The sequence below is a fragment of the Macrobrachium nipponense genome, chromosome 1, assembly GCF_015104395.2.
Source record: "Macrobrachium nipponense isolate FS-2020 chromosome 1, ASM1510439v2, whole genome shotgun sequence".
In the NCBI taxonomy this organism is placed as follows: domain Eukaryota; kingdom Metazoa; phylum Arthropoda; class Malacostraca; order Decapoda; family Palaemonidae; genus Macrobrachium; species Macrobrachium nipponense.
Genome location: NC_087200.1, coordinates 14623782 through 14643692, shown reverse-complemented (window position 1 = coordinate 14643692; position 19911 = coordinate 14623782). Strand labels below are relative to the sequence as shown.

Below are 19911 nucleotides of genomic sequence, written 5' to 3'. Positions count from 1 at the left end.
CAGTAAAAAACGAAGAGAGGAAGTAACCTTAGATAGTGCTGGTAAAAAATGAAGAGGGGAAGTAACCCCAGATAGGTCCTTGATACCTGAAGTCTTGCTGGAAGGGGATCCCCCTTCCAAAACATAACCTCTCCTCTCCGTCTTCCATACACTGACAAGGCTCCCATGAAGGTAAGAGTGATGTCAAATGTTTATTTATCCATTTCATTATTCCTCATTGTTTTTCTATGTAAAACTGTGTTTATTCTCTATTAAAAGTATTTTTGGTGTCTGGAATGCATTAATTGGATTCACATTTTGTATTCCTTATGGGGATTATTGTTTCGGATTTCGTAAGTTTCAGACTTCATGAGACGTTCTGAAACACATTATAACTAGACTTCAATGCAACAGTACCATATACCTGGAGATATCAACACTGCAGGAAAGGTAAGTAGTTGTCTTTCTACAGGCTGTGTAGATCCTCAGCAGGCTGTATGCAGTTTTTTTTAGAAGTGTTTGGCAAAGGGTCAAGTAACTCATTTGGTAATGATGGGTCTCTGGGAAAGATATTTTGTATTTGTTATACTTTACCCCTGTCAACTTCTTATTATCTTTCTCTCCACACAGAAAAGTTTATAGTTTGGACAGTTGTTATGCATCCTTGGCCCCAAAGGGAATGGTTCTAAATTTCTTTCCTGGTAGTAGATGTTCTTCGTCTTCCATTCAGGAAGGAACTTTTCAGACATTCTTATTCTAGTAGAAGCCATCAAACCTCCACATACTACATTTCACCAGTGGAGATTGTTAGTTGCCTGTTACTAACTAAGGGCATTTGTAGACTGGCCAAGGAAGCCATCCTTAACTCTAGAAGGCCACTGTTAGTTTTTTATATCCTGATGCTTGTCCTAAGTGATATCCAGCACCCATTCCACTAGGTGTCTTAATTTAAGCTCTACCAGTATCTCAGATACACAAAGCAGTTTTCTGTCACAGCAATTGAGGATACCATTTACACTGCATTCAATTCTGCTTCTTGCTGACTGAATACTGCTCTGAAAAGGTTTTCAATCTTTTGTTCAGGGAATTTCTTCCAATCAGGATTTACGGTGAAATTTAGACGTGAGCCTTCAGATGCTGACATAACCTCAGTTAAACCCTTTGATAAAGCATCACTTAAGAACTTTGAAGGCACTTTTCTTTTAGCTCATGGTTTGGCAAAGTATATAGTGTATTAGTGTCCTTCAATCCCTTTCTTGTATGGGGCCTTTGTTCTAGTGGCAACCCCTCTCTATGCTTTCTTTGCTTAGAGAAAAGATATAAGAGGAGGAAACCCTTGACAGTTTTGTTACAATGCCTAATTTAACTGCTTTCATATACAATGAAGAAGTGGCTGTCTTAGTGTCCAAATTAGACCTATTAAGAGGTTATATTTGTGTGCTTCAAACCCTATCTTGTTCTTTGGCTTTGCCCTAAACACAGCTCTCTCTTTTCCTTCATTGCTGAGAGGATAAACTTAGAATTGAAAGCCCTTCCAAGATTTGTGTCAGTGCCTAATTTGTCTGCTTAGGCAGCAATGAAATATTGGCTGTCTTATGTTCAGTTAGAACTCCTATGGGTTTACCTGGACATGCATAAACCTGTAAGAGAAGTTAAGAATTTATCGGGGTGTTATAAGGCTGAACACTCCTATGTCAAAGACAGCTAAAGTCTATGCAACATTAGAGTTGATTCTTGAGTATTTTCCCTTTTTGGAGATAAATCCTCATGGCTTCCATACTTAAGTGTCTTTATTTCCTTTAAAACCACCTTCTGGAGAAGGTTGTCTTGCACCTTAGGCGAGTTATAACTATTTTTGCCTAATTTTTTGCAAATTTTCAATTCTTGTTAAACCCTTAGTCCTATTGTTGCATTGGGGACTCTTTCTCCTGAACCAAATATGATGATAACCTTGGCTTTCCATTTTATCGTTAGTTGTTAGGAAGCTCACTTTTGAATTTTGGGAGCATGAAGGTACACATTGGTGCATAGGAGCACACCTTCATATATGAAGGCATTCATTATTTTTAGTTTTGGACTGTTAGTAATAAGCTTTCAACTCAGGCATGGGATTCACTAATACTCAACGAGAGAGATACGAGTTCTTTCCCCCTGTAAGGATCCTCTGACAAGTCTCGCTACAAGGACCTTGCACCCTGTTGTGGTTCCAACATTTGGCGACAGTACTGTCCAGTAAGGATCACACATCAGGCAGGAATGTTGAGAGGCTTTTTCTCTTCATTAAACTTGGTTGAACTCTGTCTCTGGCTGCATTAACCCCACCATCCTCATTCAATGTGATAGTCAGCTACCTTTAACAGTAAGTAAGTTGCATTCCAAATAATAGTAATTTTCATGGTAAAATTAAGCATTAGAATAGTACGTAACTACAGTTAAATTGGAAACCCACCCAGCCCCCAGCATCTTAGTGTGTGGTCATGAAGAAATATGAAAGAACGTAAACATTCCAGCACCAACTGGTGGGAAATATGAATGTAAAGACAGTCTTCACGAGAATTAGCCAAACGTATTTTGATTTTTTTAATGCTGAACGCACCAGACAGCACAAAGATAAAGCTAACTTTAACAGTAGGTAAGTATCCAAATAGTAATTAATTTCATCATGAAAATTTTCATTTAATTAAAACACTGAGACTCACCAGGTTTTTTTACCCTTACCAAAAAATCTTTACCAAAGAGTGCTGCTTAATGCATCATGTTTGCTATCAGGAGGTTCCCACTGAACAAATGTAGAAGTACGTAATTGGTGGTATACCTACAGTGAGCTTTGCACCTGCTTTACTTTGCTTGCATTATTAAGTAAAGTAAACTAGTTTATTGAGTTGACCTATGTACATATTAATAATGTAATAGCCAATAAACAAATATTGTGATTAAAATTATTATAGTGTGAAGTAGATGTAGACATTCATGAAGTGTCTGTAATATTTTGATATTTTCAATTTTTTTTTTATAGGACCACCCCCTGATGCTTACCAAGCATATCTTCAGGAAAGCAGTGTTGCTTGCATATTAGCCATGTATTATACTCTTCACACTGCAACTCGAAAGGACAAAACTGCTTTAATGCGTGTATTAGGAACTTTAGCAACTTGCCATCAAGACAGAGCCTTCCAAGATACTTTCCTTCATTCTTTGGTATGTGTATTTTCATGTTACATGGAAAAAAAAAAATTGCTAAATTTTTTTTTAATTTTAAGGTCTGGTAAAGTCTGAACTCAATAAATTTTTGCTACTTTTCCAAGGACAGATTATTTTTGTATGTTGTAATATTCCATGGATAATAGTATTTCACAGACATTCTGTCGTTGAAATGAGATATTGCATTAGGTGTAGAATGTACACTCAATTATCTGGGATGATATATTATTAGGTTGTTTTATTACATCCCGATGAGCACATTATTTATAATTGAGTATTTTTTTATAAGTATAAACATTGTTGTTACTGTACTTTTTACTTGCAGTTTGGTGACTAATGGACTGCCTATATTCTCAGAAGTTTAATACTGTATAGATAATGGCAATAAACTTGCCTTTCATTTCAGGTGGCAGCTCTTATTCCAATGGCTGATGACTTTACTACTGAAGATTTTTGCACTGTAGTTTTTGATGAATTTTTCTTCACCAACATAAGTCGAGAAAATGTTATGCGCCACGTAATGAAGCTAGTTTGGTATGTACATCCTAAACTGCCTCCTGCTCGACTAGATACTCTGCAGAAAGTTTTGCAACCTGGTCCACATCACGTAAGAACTGTTTACTACTTTTCTTATATGTAGTTGCATGGTTCAGATTTAATCAAATTCTCTTTAATGCCAGAAGGGTGAGATTTTGGGTATTCAATCTAGTAATGTATTGTAGAAGCTAATGGAATATACAGTACTACATAGACTGCATTAAGATCCATGTTTAAAAATCCAGGACATACTGTAAAGGGCTTTGATTTCATGATATCTTTTTATCACATTTTTCTTAAACTGACCGATTCATTTTTTAATTCAGCTCTGAAAAAATCTTTTATTTCAAGTATTTATTCATTTCAAGAAATAATATTCTTAATCACTATTGCATAAATTTGCAAATTTCTTTAAAACTTGGAAATAGCAAAAATAAAGCCCCCACTTAAGTAAATGCTCTGTCAAACTTTAAGGAATTATTATTGAAGGATTTAAAAATTTTAATGTAAGTTCAAGAGATGTTAGAATGAGTTCTAGATAAGATCTATGTCCTTGGTTCATCTCCAAATGTTGTTATTGAATAGAACTGGATATATTCTTAGCTATGGGCAATACTTACTCAATGTAAATATTTTACACATGTAGAGCAGTTGATGACCTAGTTTCTGTAACAGCACACATGCCCTCTAGACTTTATGTATTAACCCTCTTACGCCGAAGCCCTAAAAACCAAAACGTCTCCCGTATGCCGAGGCGGGTTTGGAGTGAGCGCAGAAGCGGAAAAAATAATTTTTTCAAAAAATCACAGCGCGCTTAGTTTTCAAGATTAAGAGTTCATTTTAGGCTCATTTTTTGTCATTGCCTGAAGTTTAAAATGCAACCATTAGAAGTGAAAAAAAATATCATATAGTATAGATAATGCGATATATGGTAGCGAAAAAAAAAAATTCATACATAATTGTATTCAAATCGCGCTGTGCAAAAAACGGTTAAAGCTAACGAGTTACTTTTTTTTCGTTATATTGTACACTAAATTGCAATCATTTTGATATATAACACATTGTAAAACGATCAAAGCAACACAGAAAAAATATTATCACAAAATGAACATGAATTCATAACGCGCGGATGTAAAAAAAATTTTTTTTTCAAAAATTCACCGTAAATCTAAATATTGTCCTAGAGACTTCCAATTTGTTTCAAAATTAAGACAAATGATTGAATATTACAATAATGTAAGAGTTTTAGCTTAGAATTGCAGTTTTCGACCATTTCGGATGAGTTAAAGTTGACCGAATGTCGAAATTTTTATATATATATTTATTTATATGCAAATATTCCAAAAATGAGAAAAGCTACAACCTTTAAATATTAATTTTTGTTTTCTTCATGAATTTGCGCACATTTTCATATATGAAACTCTAACTCTATAAAACGCCAAATAAGAAAAGGAGCAAATATTAGGAGAATGCAATGTACGCATTTCGGAGATTTGCGGCCGCGAATCGGCGCGCGGAGGGAAAGAAAGTTTTTTTTTTAAATTTACCATAAATCTAAATATTGTGCTAGACACTTCAAATTTGTTTCAAAATGAAGATAAATGACTGTATATTACTAGATTGTAAGAGTTTTAGCTTACAATTGCGTTTTTCGACTATTTCGGTAGAGTCAAAGTTGACTGAACGTGGTTTTTTTTCTATTTATCGTGATTTATATGCAAATACGTATTTCGAAAAAGAGAAAAGCTACAACCTTCAATCATTTGTTGTTGTATTCTAAATGAAATTGCGCACATTTTCATATATAAAACTTTATGTAATGGCTAATTTTAAATGGTGCAAACATTACGACAATCGCACGAAAAAATGTCTGATTTTTTTCGGAAGTTACCACGCGGACGTAAGGAAAAGGTTTTTTTTCATAAATTCACCGTAATCAAAATATTGTGCTAGAGACTTCCAATTCATTGCAAAATGAAGGTAAATGATTGAATATTACTAGAATATAAGAGTTTTAGCTTATAATTGCGTTTTTCGACCATTTCGGTAGAGTCAAAGTTGACCGAAAGTTGAAATTTTTGCACTTAACATTATTTATATGAAAATATTTCAAAACTGATAAAAGCTATAACCATGGGTTGTTTTTACTTGTATTGTGCATGAAATTGCGCACATTTCCATATATAAAAGAGAAAAGCTACAACCTTCAATCATTTGTTGTTGTATTCTAAATGAAATTGCGCACATTTTCATATATAAAACTTTATGTAATGGCTAATTTTAAATGGTGCAAACATTACGACAATCGCACGAAAAAATGTCTGATTTTTTTCGGAAGTTACCACGCGGACGTAAGGAAAAGGTTTTTTTTCATAAATTCACCATAATCAAAATATTGTGCTAGAGACTTCCAATTCATTGCAAAATGAAGGTAAATGATTGAATATTACTAGAATATAAGAGTTTTAGCTTACAATTGCGTTTTTCGACCATTTCGGTAGAGTCAAAGTTGACCGAAAGTTGAAATTTTTGCACTTAACATTATTTATATGAAAATATTTCAAAACTGATAAAAGCTATAACCATGGGTTGTTTTTACTTGTATTGTGCATGAAATTGCGCACATTTCCATATATAAAACTTTATGTAATGGCAAATTTAAAATGGTGCAAACATTTCGACAATCGCACGAAAAAATTTATCGGAAGAGTTACCGCGCGGACGTAAGGAAAAAGTGTTTTCTAAATTCACCATAAATCGAAATATTGTGCTAGAGACGTCCAATTTGTTGCAAAAGGAAGGTAAGTGATTGAATATTACTTGAATATAAGAGTTTTAGCTTACAATTGCGTTTTTTGACCATATCGGTAGAGTTAAAGTTGACCGAAGGTTGAAATTTTGGCACATCGTTATTTATATGAAAATATTTCAAAACTAATAAAAGCTACAATCATGAGTTTTTTTTTTTTTTTTTTTTTGTATTCTACATGAAATTGTGCACATTTTCATATATAATACTCCATGTAACGGATAATTTAAAACGGTGCAAAAATTATGTCAAAGTGACGAAATAATTTTTGAGATGTGTCACTAATACTTTTTAGTGCGATAAGAAATAAATTCGCGCTTGCGCGCCTGCGTAACGATTGTAAACAAAACAACGCCTTGATCCGTGAACTCCCAGCATCCCCCAAGGCGCGTGATTCAAAAGTTTTCGGCTGGTAGGCCTATAAGTATTTTTCTGCGAATTTAAAAAAAACTTTTTTGAGTCGACGTATCATACGTCCATTCGGCATACGGGAAACATTTTGATTCGACGTTTAATACGTCCAATCGGCATAAGAGGGTTAATAACCTAACTTTTTGTGGGATTGGGGTGCTGGTAACAGCTCTGCCTTTGTTCTTCAGGTGTTTTCTTCAAATGGTTTTCCATTCCTTTTTACTAGTAATTGGTTTTCCATTTAAAGCTATTTCACCTCCTTTTACACTTTACTGTACTGTAGTTCAAGAAAATGAAAATGTCTTTAGGCATTTCAATTACCAGTGATGTCTGTTGGTAGCTGGCACTGTATTAGGTATCAATAAGTTCCATTTTTATGGTAATTTAACTTGTTTGCTGTTTTTCTTCATTTCAACTGATTGTTTCAGCAATTATGCAAAACTGACACTTTGTGTATTTTTAGTACTGATCAATAATTACGAATGTTTACATTTAGTACTGTACAATAGTTATGAATTTCATATTTTTTTTATTCATATCACCATTAAAAAGTTAGCCCTTTGAACTAAGTTCCATGTTGCTTAAATCAATTTCTTATTCCCATTTTTTTTCATTTCCTGTAATAAAAGAAGTATTTTATGTTTTACTTCTAGACTATTTTTGGTAACTTGTAAGTAACACATCCTGGGCAGAAGTGATGTTTTGAAGCTCATTTATATTACCAATCCCATTTGTGTGGGATGGGTTTATAAAAAATCTAGCTTTGCCAAAAAAGCACTTGCAATTGTCACTTTCAACTCAATAATGCTTACATGAAAAGTCTTCCACATTACCATTTCAAATGGCTGTGAAAAGTTTATTCTCTTGGTTATTTTCATATTTACTTGAAAACAGCTTATAACAATGGCATACGTAAATTCCCTGTGGGGGCAGTGCCATCAGTGCACTGTAGGCATACAGGTTCTTTGCTGCAACCCTACATTCCCTTTACTGTAGCTCCATTCATATACTCTTACATCTTACTTTCCTCCTTCTCTTAACAATTTTTCCTAGTTCAACTGACAGGTTTTCCTCCTGTTATGCCTTAAAATCGTTTTACTCTCAAATCTCTCTTTCAGTGTTGAATGACAAATCCCCAGGGCTCTACCTTTGGCCATAATTTTGTATTCCATTCCATGGTGCCATTTCCCAATTCTTGAAGCTAGGTACTGTTTCTGCCAACCCTAAATTAATTATTAATGGTTATAATAGTAGTAATTGGGTATATCAAGGATACCACTTCACTGTCATTGCTTATTTACTCTTATTCAAGGTGCCTTACATGTGAGGCTTATTGTACTATTACGTAAGAAAAAGAGCACCCTATAACATTCATTGTTGGGAGATGCCCTATTTCTGTTTCAGTAAGTTGCACAGCATATTGCAACTGATGTGATATTTGGGAGAAGATGAAGTCAAGAGAGGATTCAAACCAAGGACTTCATATATTCATGGCAACTTAAGTGATCTTTCTCCCTTTCTCATTCGTATAGCCAGTGCCTGTGTCATTCCTCTTTATATGAAATTTATTCATTCTCAGTTTTGTTGTTTTTTTTCTCTTTTACTTGCAAATTCTCTGTATAATTTTGCTTTGTTTTCCTTTCTCTCAGTCTAAGTATGACCTTTACATACATTTTAAAATTTGCAGTTTGTTCATGCAACTTACCTGTCAGATATATATATAGCTGATAATTTCCGACGACCGACAGAATTTAAAACTTACGACACACGTAGTGGGAGTCAGGTGGTTAGTACCCATTCCCGCCGCTGGGAGGCGGGTATCAGGAACCATTCCCATTTTCTATTCATAATTTTTCTGTCGCCGGTGTTGTGAACATCTGTTTACAGCACCTCCGTCTGGATTTGGAAACTTTTTGCTACTTGAGTATCCCTTTTGGTTCTTTTTTGGATTAATTGACTTGGATCGGTGGCTAGGCACACGTTATTAGTGGATTGATTTGATTTTGGTTTGGATTTCTCTTGGATAATATGTCAGGGTCTAGTACAGCTAGCGCTAGATTTTGCTCTAGGACTGATTGTAGAGGTAGGCTACTGAAAGCTTCAGTAGACCCACATACGGTATGTAAGAGTTGCAGGGAGCATGAATGTGTGTATGAAAGCCGTTGCAAGGAGTGCGAAAGATTAACAGATTCTGAGTGGAAGGCGTATGATACCTATCTTAGGAAACTTGAAAAGGATAGGTTAAGGAGGTCTTCCTCCAGGAGTGTTTCAGGTGTGCAAGAAATTAATGTTTCTCCTGTTAACCCTCCTTCTGTTAATGCTCCTAACCCTGTAGTGTTGCCTCCGGGCCCTGAAGCAGTGTCAGTAGAGAGTAATACTTTGTCCTTAATTTTGGAGTCGATTCGTAATTTAGAATCGAAAGTGTTGGCTCTTGAGAGCAAAAGTGATGTGCAGAAGTGCAGTGATACCCCTTGTGTAGTGGAGGGTGCGTCAGATCGGCCTCGTTTCGCCTCTAGGCCTGGACCTCTGCTTGACTCCCAGGACCTGGGGAGGGAGCATGTTTCGAAAGCCGAAGGAGGGTTACAAGGAACCCCCACCGATCTGGCTTGCCTTCGGCAGTTACTGATGAAAATCCCCAGACTGCCAGGGAGCGTGCGCGTGCACGTCTCCTCAAGGAGTGTTTTTCGTCATCGGAGGCTTCATCCCCACGTAAAGGGTGGAGTTCTCACGGTGCTTCCCGTCCGCTGAAAAGGACGGCGCGTGTTGTTGACGCTTCACGTCATAGTTCTCCGAATCTGCGATCTTCTCCTGACAGTGCGTTCGCAGCTTTTCCGCCGCAGAAAAGGCGTAGAGAGTCTTCGGACTTGGATTCGGGTAGTTCGTGCGAGCGATACAGTCGCTCTAGAGCTCGGGAGGAGGCCGTACCTGGGAGGAGGAGGGAGGCGTCCCCTCGCCGCTCTCCTGCTCACAGGATCAGTCCCTCCCCGGAGCAGGAAGTTTCGCCAACCAAGAGGATGATTCAGTCACTGCAGCAGCAACTTCAGGACGCTCTTGCTTCTAGAGAGTCTCTTCCGCGTCGTAGAAAGGATGAGAAGCTTCCTGTGAAGAAGTCAAGACCTTCTCTTTCTCCTCGCTCGCCTCTCTCTTCGTTCGAGTCTCCCGCTAGAGTTCGTTCTGCTCCCCAGCAGCTCTCTAGAGGAGGTGAGAAGTTCGTTTCTCGCTCTCAGGATGAGATATCTCCCGCTCGCAAGTCTTCGAATGTTCGCAAGCGAACGGTGGACGCTGAGCGCGCTTCTGTGCAAGTGGAGCGCGCTTCCGTTGCCGCCAAACGCGCACCTGTTGTTGATAAACGTGCACCTGTGGACGGCAGCCGCGCGCTGGCGGCCGCTCGGCGCGCGCCAGCGGACGCCAAGCGTGCACTAGTGGACGCTCGGTGTGCGCCAGTGGACGCCAAGCGTGTTTTAGTAGATGTCAAGCGCGCACCTGTCGGCGCCAAACGTGTGGATTCGGACGCCAAGCGCGCGCTGGTGGACGCCAGTTCCTCACCAACGCAAGTTCAGGTGGAAGAAGGAACCCTACCTGTTAGTCATTTTTCTTCAGAGTTTCCTCCTACTTCTCCAGTTTCTGAGGAAGGAGTTAGCGATAATTTAGTCGAAGCAGAGGAAGAGCAGCAGCCAGTTCCTGTCTCATCAGACTATAAAGTTTTGATGCATCTTCTGCAGTCGGAGTTTGGAGAAACTTTCCAACCGGAAGCCCCTCGTACTCCCCCTTCTCAATTTTCTTCTTTTAAAGCATCGAAGGCATCGGGGTTCGTTAAAATGAAGAAGTCGCTTTCCACGAAGCAAGCGTTCCGGAAAGTCCATGAGTGGATGGAGAAGAGGAAAGCCTCAGGAAAGTCCTCTTTGGCTTTACCGCCATCAAGACTCTGCGGTAAAGGAGGCATGTGGTATGAGACGGGAGAGGACGTAGGTGTTAAACTACCAGCCTCTGCTCAGGGTGATTTCGGGAGCATCGTGGACGCCTCCAGAAGAGCCCTTCTGTCTTCATCAAAAGTCACTTGGACCCATAACGAGTTCGACTTCCATCTAAAAGGCCTCTTCAGGACTCTAGAGGTCTTCAACTTTCTCGACTGGTGTCTTGGAGTTTTGGATGCCAGGTCAAGGAGTTCTGATACTATTAGTCTGGGGGAGCTGTCCAGTGTACTTTCTTGTATGGACAAGGCCGTCAGGGATGGTTCTGAGGAGTTGGCTACTCACTTTAGCTCGGGGATTCTCAAGAAGAGAGCACTCTTCTGTAATTTCACAGCCAAATCCGTCTCTCCAGCGCAAAAGGCGGACTTGCTTTTCGCTCCGTTTTCAGACCATCTCTTCCCCCAGGCTATGGTTAAGGACATAGCATCGAGCCTTCAGGAGGAGGCAACGCAAGATCTTCTGGCTCAGTCTTCTAGAAGACCAGCAGCTGCTTCATCTTCGGGAGTTTCGTTTACCAAGAAACCGAAGCCCTTTCGTGCTGGATCTTCCTCGAAAACAGCCTCCCGAGGAAGAGGCTCTTCCAGAGGAAAAACCCCTGCTCCGTCAAAGAGTAGGAAGTGATTTGGAAGTCCTTCAGACGCCGGTAGGAGCCAGGCTTCTTCTGTTCGCGAAAGCCTGGGAAGAGAGAGATGCCGACCCTTGGTCGCTAGATGTTGTGAGGAAAGGTTACAGGATCCCGTTCTTGAAGTCACCCCCGCTATCCTCAACACCAAAGGATTTGTCTCCCTCTTATCGAGGAGAGAAACAGAAAGTGCTTTTCGATCTGCTGGAACAAATGATCGAGAAGCAAGCGGTGGAACAGGTCTTCGACCTGGAATCTCCAGGATTTTACAACCGTCTGTTCCTGGTGCCGAAACATTCGGGGGGGTGGCGACCCGTCCTCGATGTCAGCAGCCTAAACCTCTTCGTCATAAAGAAGAAATTCAAGATGGAGACGCCTCAATCTGTGCTGTCAGCTTTGAGACCGGGGGATTGGATGGTCTCACTAGACCTCCAAGACGCGTATTTTCACGTCCCCATCCATCCCCAATCAAGGAAATACCTGCGATTTGTCCTGAAGGGGAAAGTATTCCAATTCAGGGCACTTTGCTTCGGTCTGACCACAGCGCCGATGGTTTTCACCATTCTGATGAAGAATGTGGCAAGGCTGCTTCATCTGGAGAATATAAGGATCTCTCTCTACCTAGACGACTGGCTTATTCGAGCTTCATCGCGAGACCGGTGTCTGGAGGACCTGCACACGACCATGTCGTTAGCGAAGTCCCTGGGTCTTCTGGTAAACCTCGAAAAGTCGCATTTGACTCCTTCTCAATCTTTAGTCTATCTGGGGATTCAGATGGACTCAGTGGCTTTTCGGGCTTTTCCGTCCAGGGGCGACAACTTCAATGCTTGGAAAAAGTGGCGACCTTTCTGGGGAAGGAAACATGCTCGGTGAGGGAATGGATGAGTTTGCTGGGGACCATTTCCTCACTGGAGAAGTTTGTTTCTCTGGGAAGGCTGCACCTCAGACCTCTTCAATTCTTCCTAGCCAACAGTTGGAAGAACAAACAAGATCTGGAGGCGATCTTGTGTTTAACGAGAGAGGTGAAGGATCACCTAAGTTGGTGGTCAGATCCACGGAAGCTCGCAGAAGGGCTCTCCCTCAAACTTCGGAACCCCGACCTAGTGTTGTTTTCCGACGCGTCGTCCACGGGTTGGGGAGCAACACTAGAGGGAAAGAAGTGTCGGGCACCTGGAGAGGGGAACAGGTGCCCTGGCACATCAATCTGAAAGAGCTGTCAGCGATTTACCTGGCTCTCAGGTTCTTCCAGGAAGAAATATCCGGCAAAGTCATTCAGATCAACTCGGACAACACCACAGCACTGGCATACCTAAGAAATCAAGGGGGAACTCACTCGCCTTCTGTTTGCCATCGCAAAGGAACTCCTTTTATGGGCGAAAGCGCAAGAAGTCACTATCCTGACAAGGTTCGTGTCAGGAGTACAGAATGTTCGAGCGGACCTTCTCAGTCGACGAGGACAGCTGTTGCCGACAGAGTGGACCCTTCACCAAGAGGTTTGCCAGTCGCTGTGGGACCTGTGGGGTTGTCCGCAGGTGGATGTCTTCGCAACTTCCAGGACGAAAAGGCTTCAGCTGTATTGCTCCCCAGTTCTGGACCCGGGAGCAGTCGCAGTAGACGCCCTACTTTTGAGTTGGTCGGGTCTAGACATATACGCTTTTCCCCCGCTCAAGATCCTCGGGGAAGTGATGAGGAAGTTCGCGGCATCGGAAGAAGCGAGGATGACACTCATCGCCCCCTTCTGGCCGGCAGCCGACTGGTTCACAGAGGTGATGTCCTTCCTGGTAGACTTTCCGAGGACTCTGCCCTTAAGGAAAGATCTACTCAGACAGCCCCACTTCGAGAGGTACCACAAAAACCTCCCCGCTCTGAGTCTGACTGCGTTCAGACTATCAAGAAGTTGGCCAGAGCGAGGGGTTTTTCAAGACCTGTGGCGAAGGCGATTGCCACCGCAAGGAGGCCCTCCTCAATCGCTCTGTACCAATCGAAGTGGGCTGTCTTCAGATCCTGGTGCAGGAAGAAGGGCATTTCCTCCACCACAACCTCTGTGAGCCAGATAGCTGACTTCCTTCTTTATCTGAGAGAGGAAGTGAAGTTGGCTGTTCCAACTATTAAAGGCTACAAGGAGCGTGCTTTCTGTAGTCTTCAGGCACAGAGGACTCGATTTGACTAATAATAGAGACATTCATGATCTCATTAGATCTTTCGAGACTAAGAAGGTCATCCAGCCTAAAGTACCCTCGTGGAACTTGGATGTGGTGCTCAAATTTTTGATGTTGAGTCACTTCGAACCGCTTCATTCAGTTTCTATCAGGAATCTGACGAAGAAAACGATCTTCCTAACCGCTCTGGCGACGGCGAAGAGGGTTAGCGAAATCCAGGCCATTAGCAAGCAGATTGGGTTTTCAGACAGTAATGCGATTTGTTCTTTAAGTCCCACGTTCTTAGCAAAGAACGAGAATCCTTCCAACCCGTGGCCGAGGACCTTTGAAATCAAAGGGTTGTCAGAAATAGTGGGAAATGAACGTGAGAGATTCCTGTGTCCTGTCAGGGCTCTAAAGTTCTATCTGCAGAGAACTAAAGCTTGCAGAGGTTCGTCTGACAATTTGTGGTGTTCAGTGAGGAAGCCTGATCTTCCTATGTCGAAAAACGCACTGGCGTTCTTCATCAGAAGTACGATTAAAGAAGCTCATGATAAGTGCAGTGATAGTGATTTGAAGCTTCTGAAAGTGAAAGCTCTCGAGGTGAGAGCTATTGCTACTTCGGTAGCTTTTCACAAAAATATGGCGCTCAAAGATATTTTGAATGCCACATTTTGGAGAAGCAATTCGGTGTTCGCTTCACACTACCTGCGGGAGGTGAAAGTGACATACGAAAATTGCTTCTCCCTCGGACCATACATTGCTGCAGACACTGTTTTGGGGGCAGGAGGTAACACTCATCCTATCCTTTAGGATTAGGGGGGTGGGGTTTTTAACTTGTGTTTTATGGTTGTGGGGTGACCGCCTGGGGCGGGTCTCCCTTCCATTAGCTTAGTTAAGTGGGATACCTTTGGTAAACTAAGCCAGGTGGTGGTAGTTTTGTCTCGTTGCCCTCATTAGTATGGTCCATGGTCTAGTCACGTCGTGGTCTCGCCCCTGTTGACAGATCATCTGGAGTGCACCAGCTTCATAGGTCTCTACCTTGCTGGCAACTCTAGTAGCACAAGCAGACTTACGTGGCAGTAATCACGAAGCCAGCTATGCTAACAGGTAAGGAACCAAGATATCAAATATCTGCATATATGTGTTTCCTAAATCCTCTATTCTGTCTCTCCCACCACCAAAGGTGGGATTCAGCTATATATATATCTGACAGGTAAGTTGCATGAACAAAATGATATTGTAATGATACAATTAAGTTTGTTCATACTTACCTGGCAGATATATATAATTAATTACCCGCCCACCTCCCCTCAGGAGACAGTGGAAATAAAAATTATGAATAGAAAATGGGAATGGTTCCTGATACCCGCCTCCCAGCGGCGGGAATGGGTACTAACCACCTGACTCCCACTACGTGTGTCGTAAGTTTTAAATTCTGTCGGTAGTCGGAAATTATCAGCTATATATATATATCTGCCAGGTAAGTATGAACAAACTTAATTGTATCATTACAATATCATTTTTAAGGTTTTTAAACATGAGCCAGAGATACCTTTTTCCTTCTTATCTCATGAATAACTCACCCTCAAGTACTTGAGCCACCACTGGTATCATTTATCATTTTCTGTAGGCTATTGTGCCTGCTAATAGTACATAAATACATGAAAGGCTAGTTTGTGCAACAGGAAACATTAAAATGATTACATTCATGAATTCATTGAGTGTCTTCCTCTTCCATCAGAGTGTAGAAACTCCCACAAACTGTCACATTTTAAGGCCAAATTTTTAAAAATTGCACTGTATATAAAATTATTGAAAATTTTATTTATTCTCTATTTTTGACAGGGTGAAGCAAGTCAGCTGTTATATGAAAAATTTCAAACAAAGACTCGTGCATTCCAAGACACTCAAAATCAACCTACACCAATGGGCGAGATGGACTCTCCACTAACAGCTGTACCCATGCCTGCACCAATTCAATAAGAGCACCTTATTTTCTGTTCCTTCTTTCTTTTACTGTATGTCTCAATTGCAAGACACCTCAGGAAGCCAAAGTATTTTTAACAGTTGTCAGAAAATCCAGCTAATAATTTGCAAATTGTTTTTCTCCTGTAGTGAAGCTTGACTTTTAAGTTTTGAAAGGACACCTGCTATTATTGTTAGGAAGATTACCAGACAACAGTCAAAACTTAATTTTACTTTTATCAGTGTAAATATTCATAATAGACATATATTCTCTAAATAAAGTTATGGCAAAAACATTACCCTGTCTATAAAAATTTCTCTATTTTCTTTTCATGTTATGTGCTTGTAAAAAGTGTTTGCACTTTCTTTTCACTTAGGAAGTCAACATTGCGTAAATGTTTTACAATTTTACTTTCTCTTTGTCCCTTTTTTCAGGGTATTTATCAGAAAAATAAAAATATACTGCAGAATCCAGTCTTTGGGATGAAGTAACTTGGGGAAAAATATACATTTGTAGGTGGTACAGTGGTAGATTTGAGACAGAATCACCATACAGTTGTTGCTAAATTTTTGCTGTAAATCACACAGGAAAAAATGCCCCAAAAAATGGAGGGCAAATAACATAACACATATTGTGTTGAATGTAATGTTGTGACATCAAAACAGTCAACCAGCAAATACAGTATGTATTGCTAAGTTGTGTTACTCACCCAATAAACTAACTTTTGGTCCTTGCATTAATGTGGTACTCTCATAGCTTTTTTTCTATATGATTTTTAATGAGAAAAATGAAAGGTCAATAAAATATAATGTATAAGAATGAGCTATTGCTTATAAAATAAAAACGCTATAACATGATTCGTTAACAATGGTTAATTCACAACCTAAACAAATATAACAATAATAATCTTACATATTATTTACAAGTTTCACAGAGCTAGGCTACAGTATTGCAAGTTAAATCAACAGTATCATGTTAAATGTTCTAACTATATTTACATTCAAACCATGGCTATACATGAAGATCAATTAAGTAAATATTAAACTTTTTTTATCCGAGCTTTGAAGCAGGGACTTGCATTAATTGCACTTATTCAAATCTGATCACTTGACTCCATTTTGTAAATATTACTGTTAAAATATGATTTTTTTTTTTTCAATATCCCTATAAGAGATCAGAAATGGAATTTATGATTCAGATCTTTACATTGTACAGCAACAAGACTGACTGTCTACTCCTCCTATCACTTCTGCTGGATCTCCACAGTATTTTCGAGGTGTAAGTGATGGAGATGCTGGAGGTCTAAAAGCTACAGTATCCACTCTAACAGACGAAGATGTAAACTCTGGATTTCTACCATGAGGTCGAGGATCATAGTCTGAAGTATTTAAGGAATAAGTACTAGAGGCAGGGGCAAGTGTATATGAGCTCTGTGAAGCTCTGGACATAGCACGCTGTTTCTTTAGGTCTGCTAAGGTACCTGGAGAAAATGGATTAACTGTCACAGTCACATGAATGTCAATCTTGCTTCCTCCTTCTCCACTGTGAGTAATCATTCCACTTCCCCCTGAATTACTTGTTGATACAACATCTGACTTGGCAGCAGAGGAGCTACGAGGAGGAGGAATGGGTGGTGTAGATGGCTGGGGCTCTACTTTCTCCACCATACTACTACTTGGTATGCGAAATCCACTGCTTCGACACAAGCTACTATTGCTACTGGATCTGGCAATTAAATTTTTGTCTGTCTTGATAACTGCATCTGAAATAAGCAATGACTTTGTTCACATTTCAAAATGTAATTCAACTGTAGAAGAACAAATAATAGTTTTCAAGCACATGGTAACTAAAGAAATTCATAAGTTGAAGAACTAGAATGGATTCTTGTCTAACATCATAGTTTTTTTTTTTACTGCACATATATGCAATTGATATTTTTTACTTGCAATGCTATACAGCTGGATTTCTTAATGTGATGTTTTACATAACTTATTTCAAGCTAACATGTTATTACCATTGGCATATTGTATTTCCATGGAAAGGAAATAGTGGAACAACTTATACAATTCACAAGAGACTTCTACAACTCATGCCCAGATGTGTTTCTGACTTGCTTTTCTCAATCTTTTGTGTGCCAAGAGCAGTGACGGGCACTCATTCTATGATTAATGGGTTGTCATTGTTTTGTGTTAACAAAACATGCTTGGCTTCATTATTACCCAATGAATGAGAATAAAGGACATCAAAACCCAGATGACACATATTTCTCAAATGAAAGTTAAAAATAATTTCAAGAATGAATGTATTAACCCGAAAAAGAACATGCGCATAGAAAAGTATTTTGGTGAAATTTGGTACATCCAAACTATAACTGATATACGCTTCTGGTTAGTGTTATAATCATGAAAAATATAATAATTAGGTTTGGGGAGTTTGTTTTGTACCTAAATTGTGTAGAAATGTTTGATCTTTCACGTGGAAGCAATAATTTTGGTATAAATGTGTTTGCTAATGAGCTGTAATTGATTAAAAAATTCTAATTTTTTAAGGAGTGCAATTTTCAGATTTTCCAACCTACTTGTATTGAAGCATTGTATTGCAGCTAAGTAAGCTAGTGGTGTCGGGTTTGCGTTTTCTTCGAGATTCATCTGTCGACTACATTTTCAACTACATTTTCTATGATTGAAGCACTTTTTTTTGTAAAATTTTCCCGAAAATAACTTGCATATATGAGCGCCAGGTGCATCATCAGTGCACATATGGAAAAAAATTTATTGACGCGCTACGCATCATCAGATCACAAGAGGGTTAATAGTCAGCAACAGTGAAATAGCCTTCAACTATACCTTTCTAAATACCTACTAATTACCCTGTTTCAACAAGCAATTCAAGACTAAATAGATCAGATGTTAATCCTCAAGAAGACTAACCTACAAGAGACCACAGGAATGCAAAACCATGGACTCTAATTGGTAAGTATGTAGTATAAAAGTGAATAAGGCGGAGGAACCCTCAATCAGCATAAAAGTGAATGAGGCTGAGCAATCCTAGGTGTGGGGGCTAGGTACCCCCATAAAGCCACAACATTATGATGCCATAGAAATGATGGATAATGAAACCTATAATGTCGGGTTTGCACTGGTTCCATCTTAAGAATTGGATTTTTTTAAAAAAAGCAGGGGGGGGGGAGCAACCAGATGATGAGGAGTAACATCCCTAAAATAACATCTTGTTTAGATAAGAAAAAGCTCCATTTTCCTCCACATTACAGTTCAGGCAAACAAACGAGAGAGAGCATTTCATGTTCATTAACCAAAGTGAACTTTCCTCCCCCTCAAAAAAAGTAATCCAAATTTTCTTCTAAACAGTAAGATTCAAACAGTAAGATTATTAAATTTGCCAGGACTGTCATTGGACATGGCATTTTCCAACTATAGGATGTAGAATGACAGCTGATGGATGATCCTCTTTCTTTGAGGGTTGACTACCATTCCAAATAATACAATCTGCTCTTGGGTCCCTGAGTGGCAGGAAGGGTAAGTCAAGACCAGGATGATGCAGCAAGATTGACAGTTCCATGGTTTGGTAAGGTCTGAGTCACTTAGGGAGAAGACCAAGAGGCTGTCACAGCAAGGAAAGGGAGGTTCAGTCTATTTGTCTATGAGGCAATGTGAGTGCATGTGGCTCAACAGCAGTGAGATCGAGACCACTGCTTCAGTTATCTGTTACAACACATACCTACTCCTTCAATGACTTTGGAGGCACAACACTCATAGTTACACTGCAATACTCAGTCCTTCATCAAACAAAAGGAAAGATGGACTGCAGTGACCTACTACAGGGGTTACTAGTTCAATCCTTAGGAGGATGGTACAAGCATGCTCTCTTATGAGCAAACTTGTATCTTGGGTCTACAACCCAGTCCATGCAGACTAAATAAGTCATTCTCAACAAGAAGACCACAAGATGTGTCGTCCTCCTGGATATACATATAATTCTAATATGCCTTGGGACAGCAAGTGCACTAAGGCATATCAGAACTAGGTCAAAACAACAATAGCCTCAGGAAAACACTTCTGCAATCCAATAATTTATCACTCAATGTACACCCTTGGTTACCATCCCATTCTATCCGAGAAAAGGAACAAGCAAGATATCCACAGAAAAAATTATCAATATCCTTAAATTGCCTTTATGAATAATTCAGCAAATTTTTAATATCTCTAGGATAAAGCAAGCAGTTTTTTGGGGTAAACATCACTATTTGCAAACAG

General features: G+C 39.6%; 2 protein-coding genes across 4 annotated transcripts in view; one reads left to right on the top strand and one right to left on the bottom strand.

Annotated features, from left to right (window-relative positions):
- The window catches only part of LOC135219142 (negative elongation factor B-like), a 115281-nt gene extending 98787 nt beyond the window's left edge, over positions 1 to 16494 (top strand). For both annotated transcript variants that reach the window (XM_064255649.1, XM_064255650.1), the window contains exons 10-12: positions 2996 to 3177; positions 3587 to 3787; positions 15517 to 16494. In XM_064255649.1, coding sequence (XP_064111719.1) covers positions 2996 to 3177; positions 3587 to 3787; positions 15517 to 15654 — 521 coding nt within the window. In that variant the 3' untranslated portion in view covers positions 15655 to 16494. The remainder of the gene's footprint in view (positions 1 to 2995; positions 3178 to 3586; positions 3788 to 15516) is intronic.
- Positions 16449 to 19911, bottom strand: part of LOC135219141 (protein phosphatase 1 regulatory subunit 16A-like) — a 73699-nt gene continuing 70236 nt past the window's right edge. For both annotated transcript variants that reach the window (XM_064255648.1, XM_064255647.1), the window contains exon 11: positions 16449 to 17399. In XM_064255648.1, the coding sequence (XP_064111718.1) occupies positions 16840 to 17399 (560 nt within the window). In that variant the 3' untranslated portion in view covers positions 16449 to 16839. The remainder of the gene's footprint in view (positions 17400 to 19911) is intronic.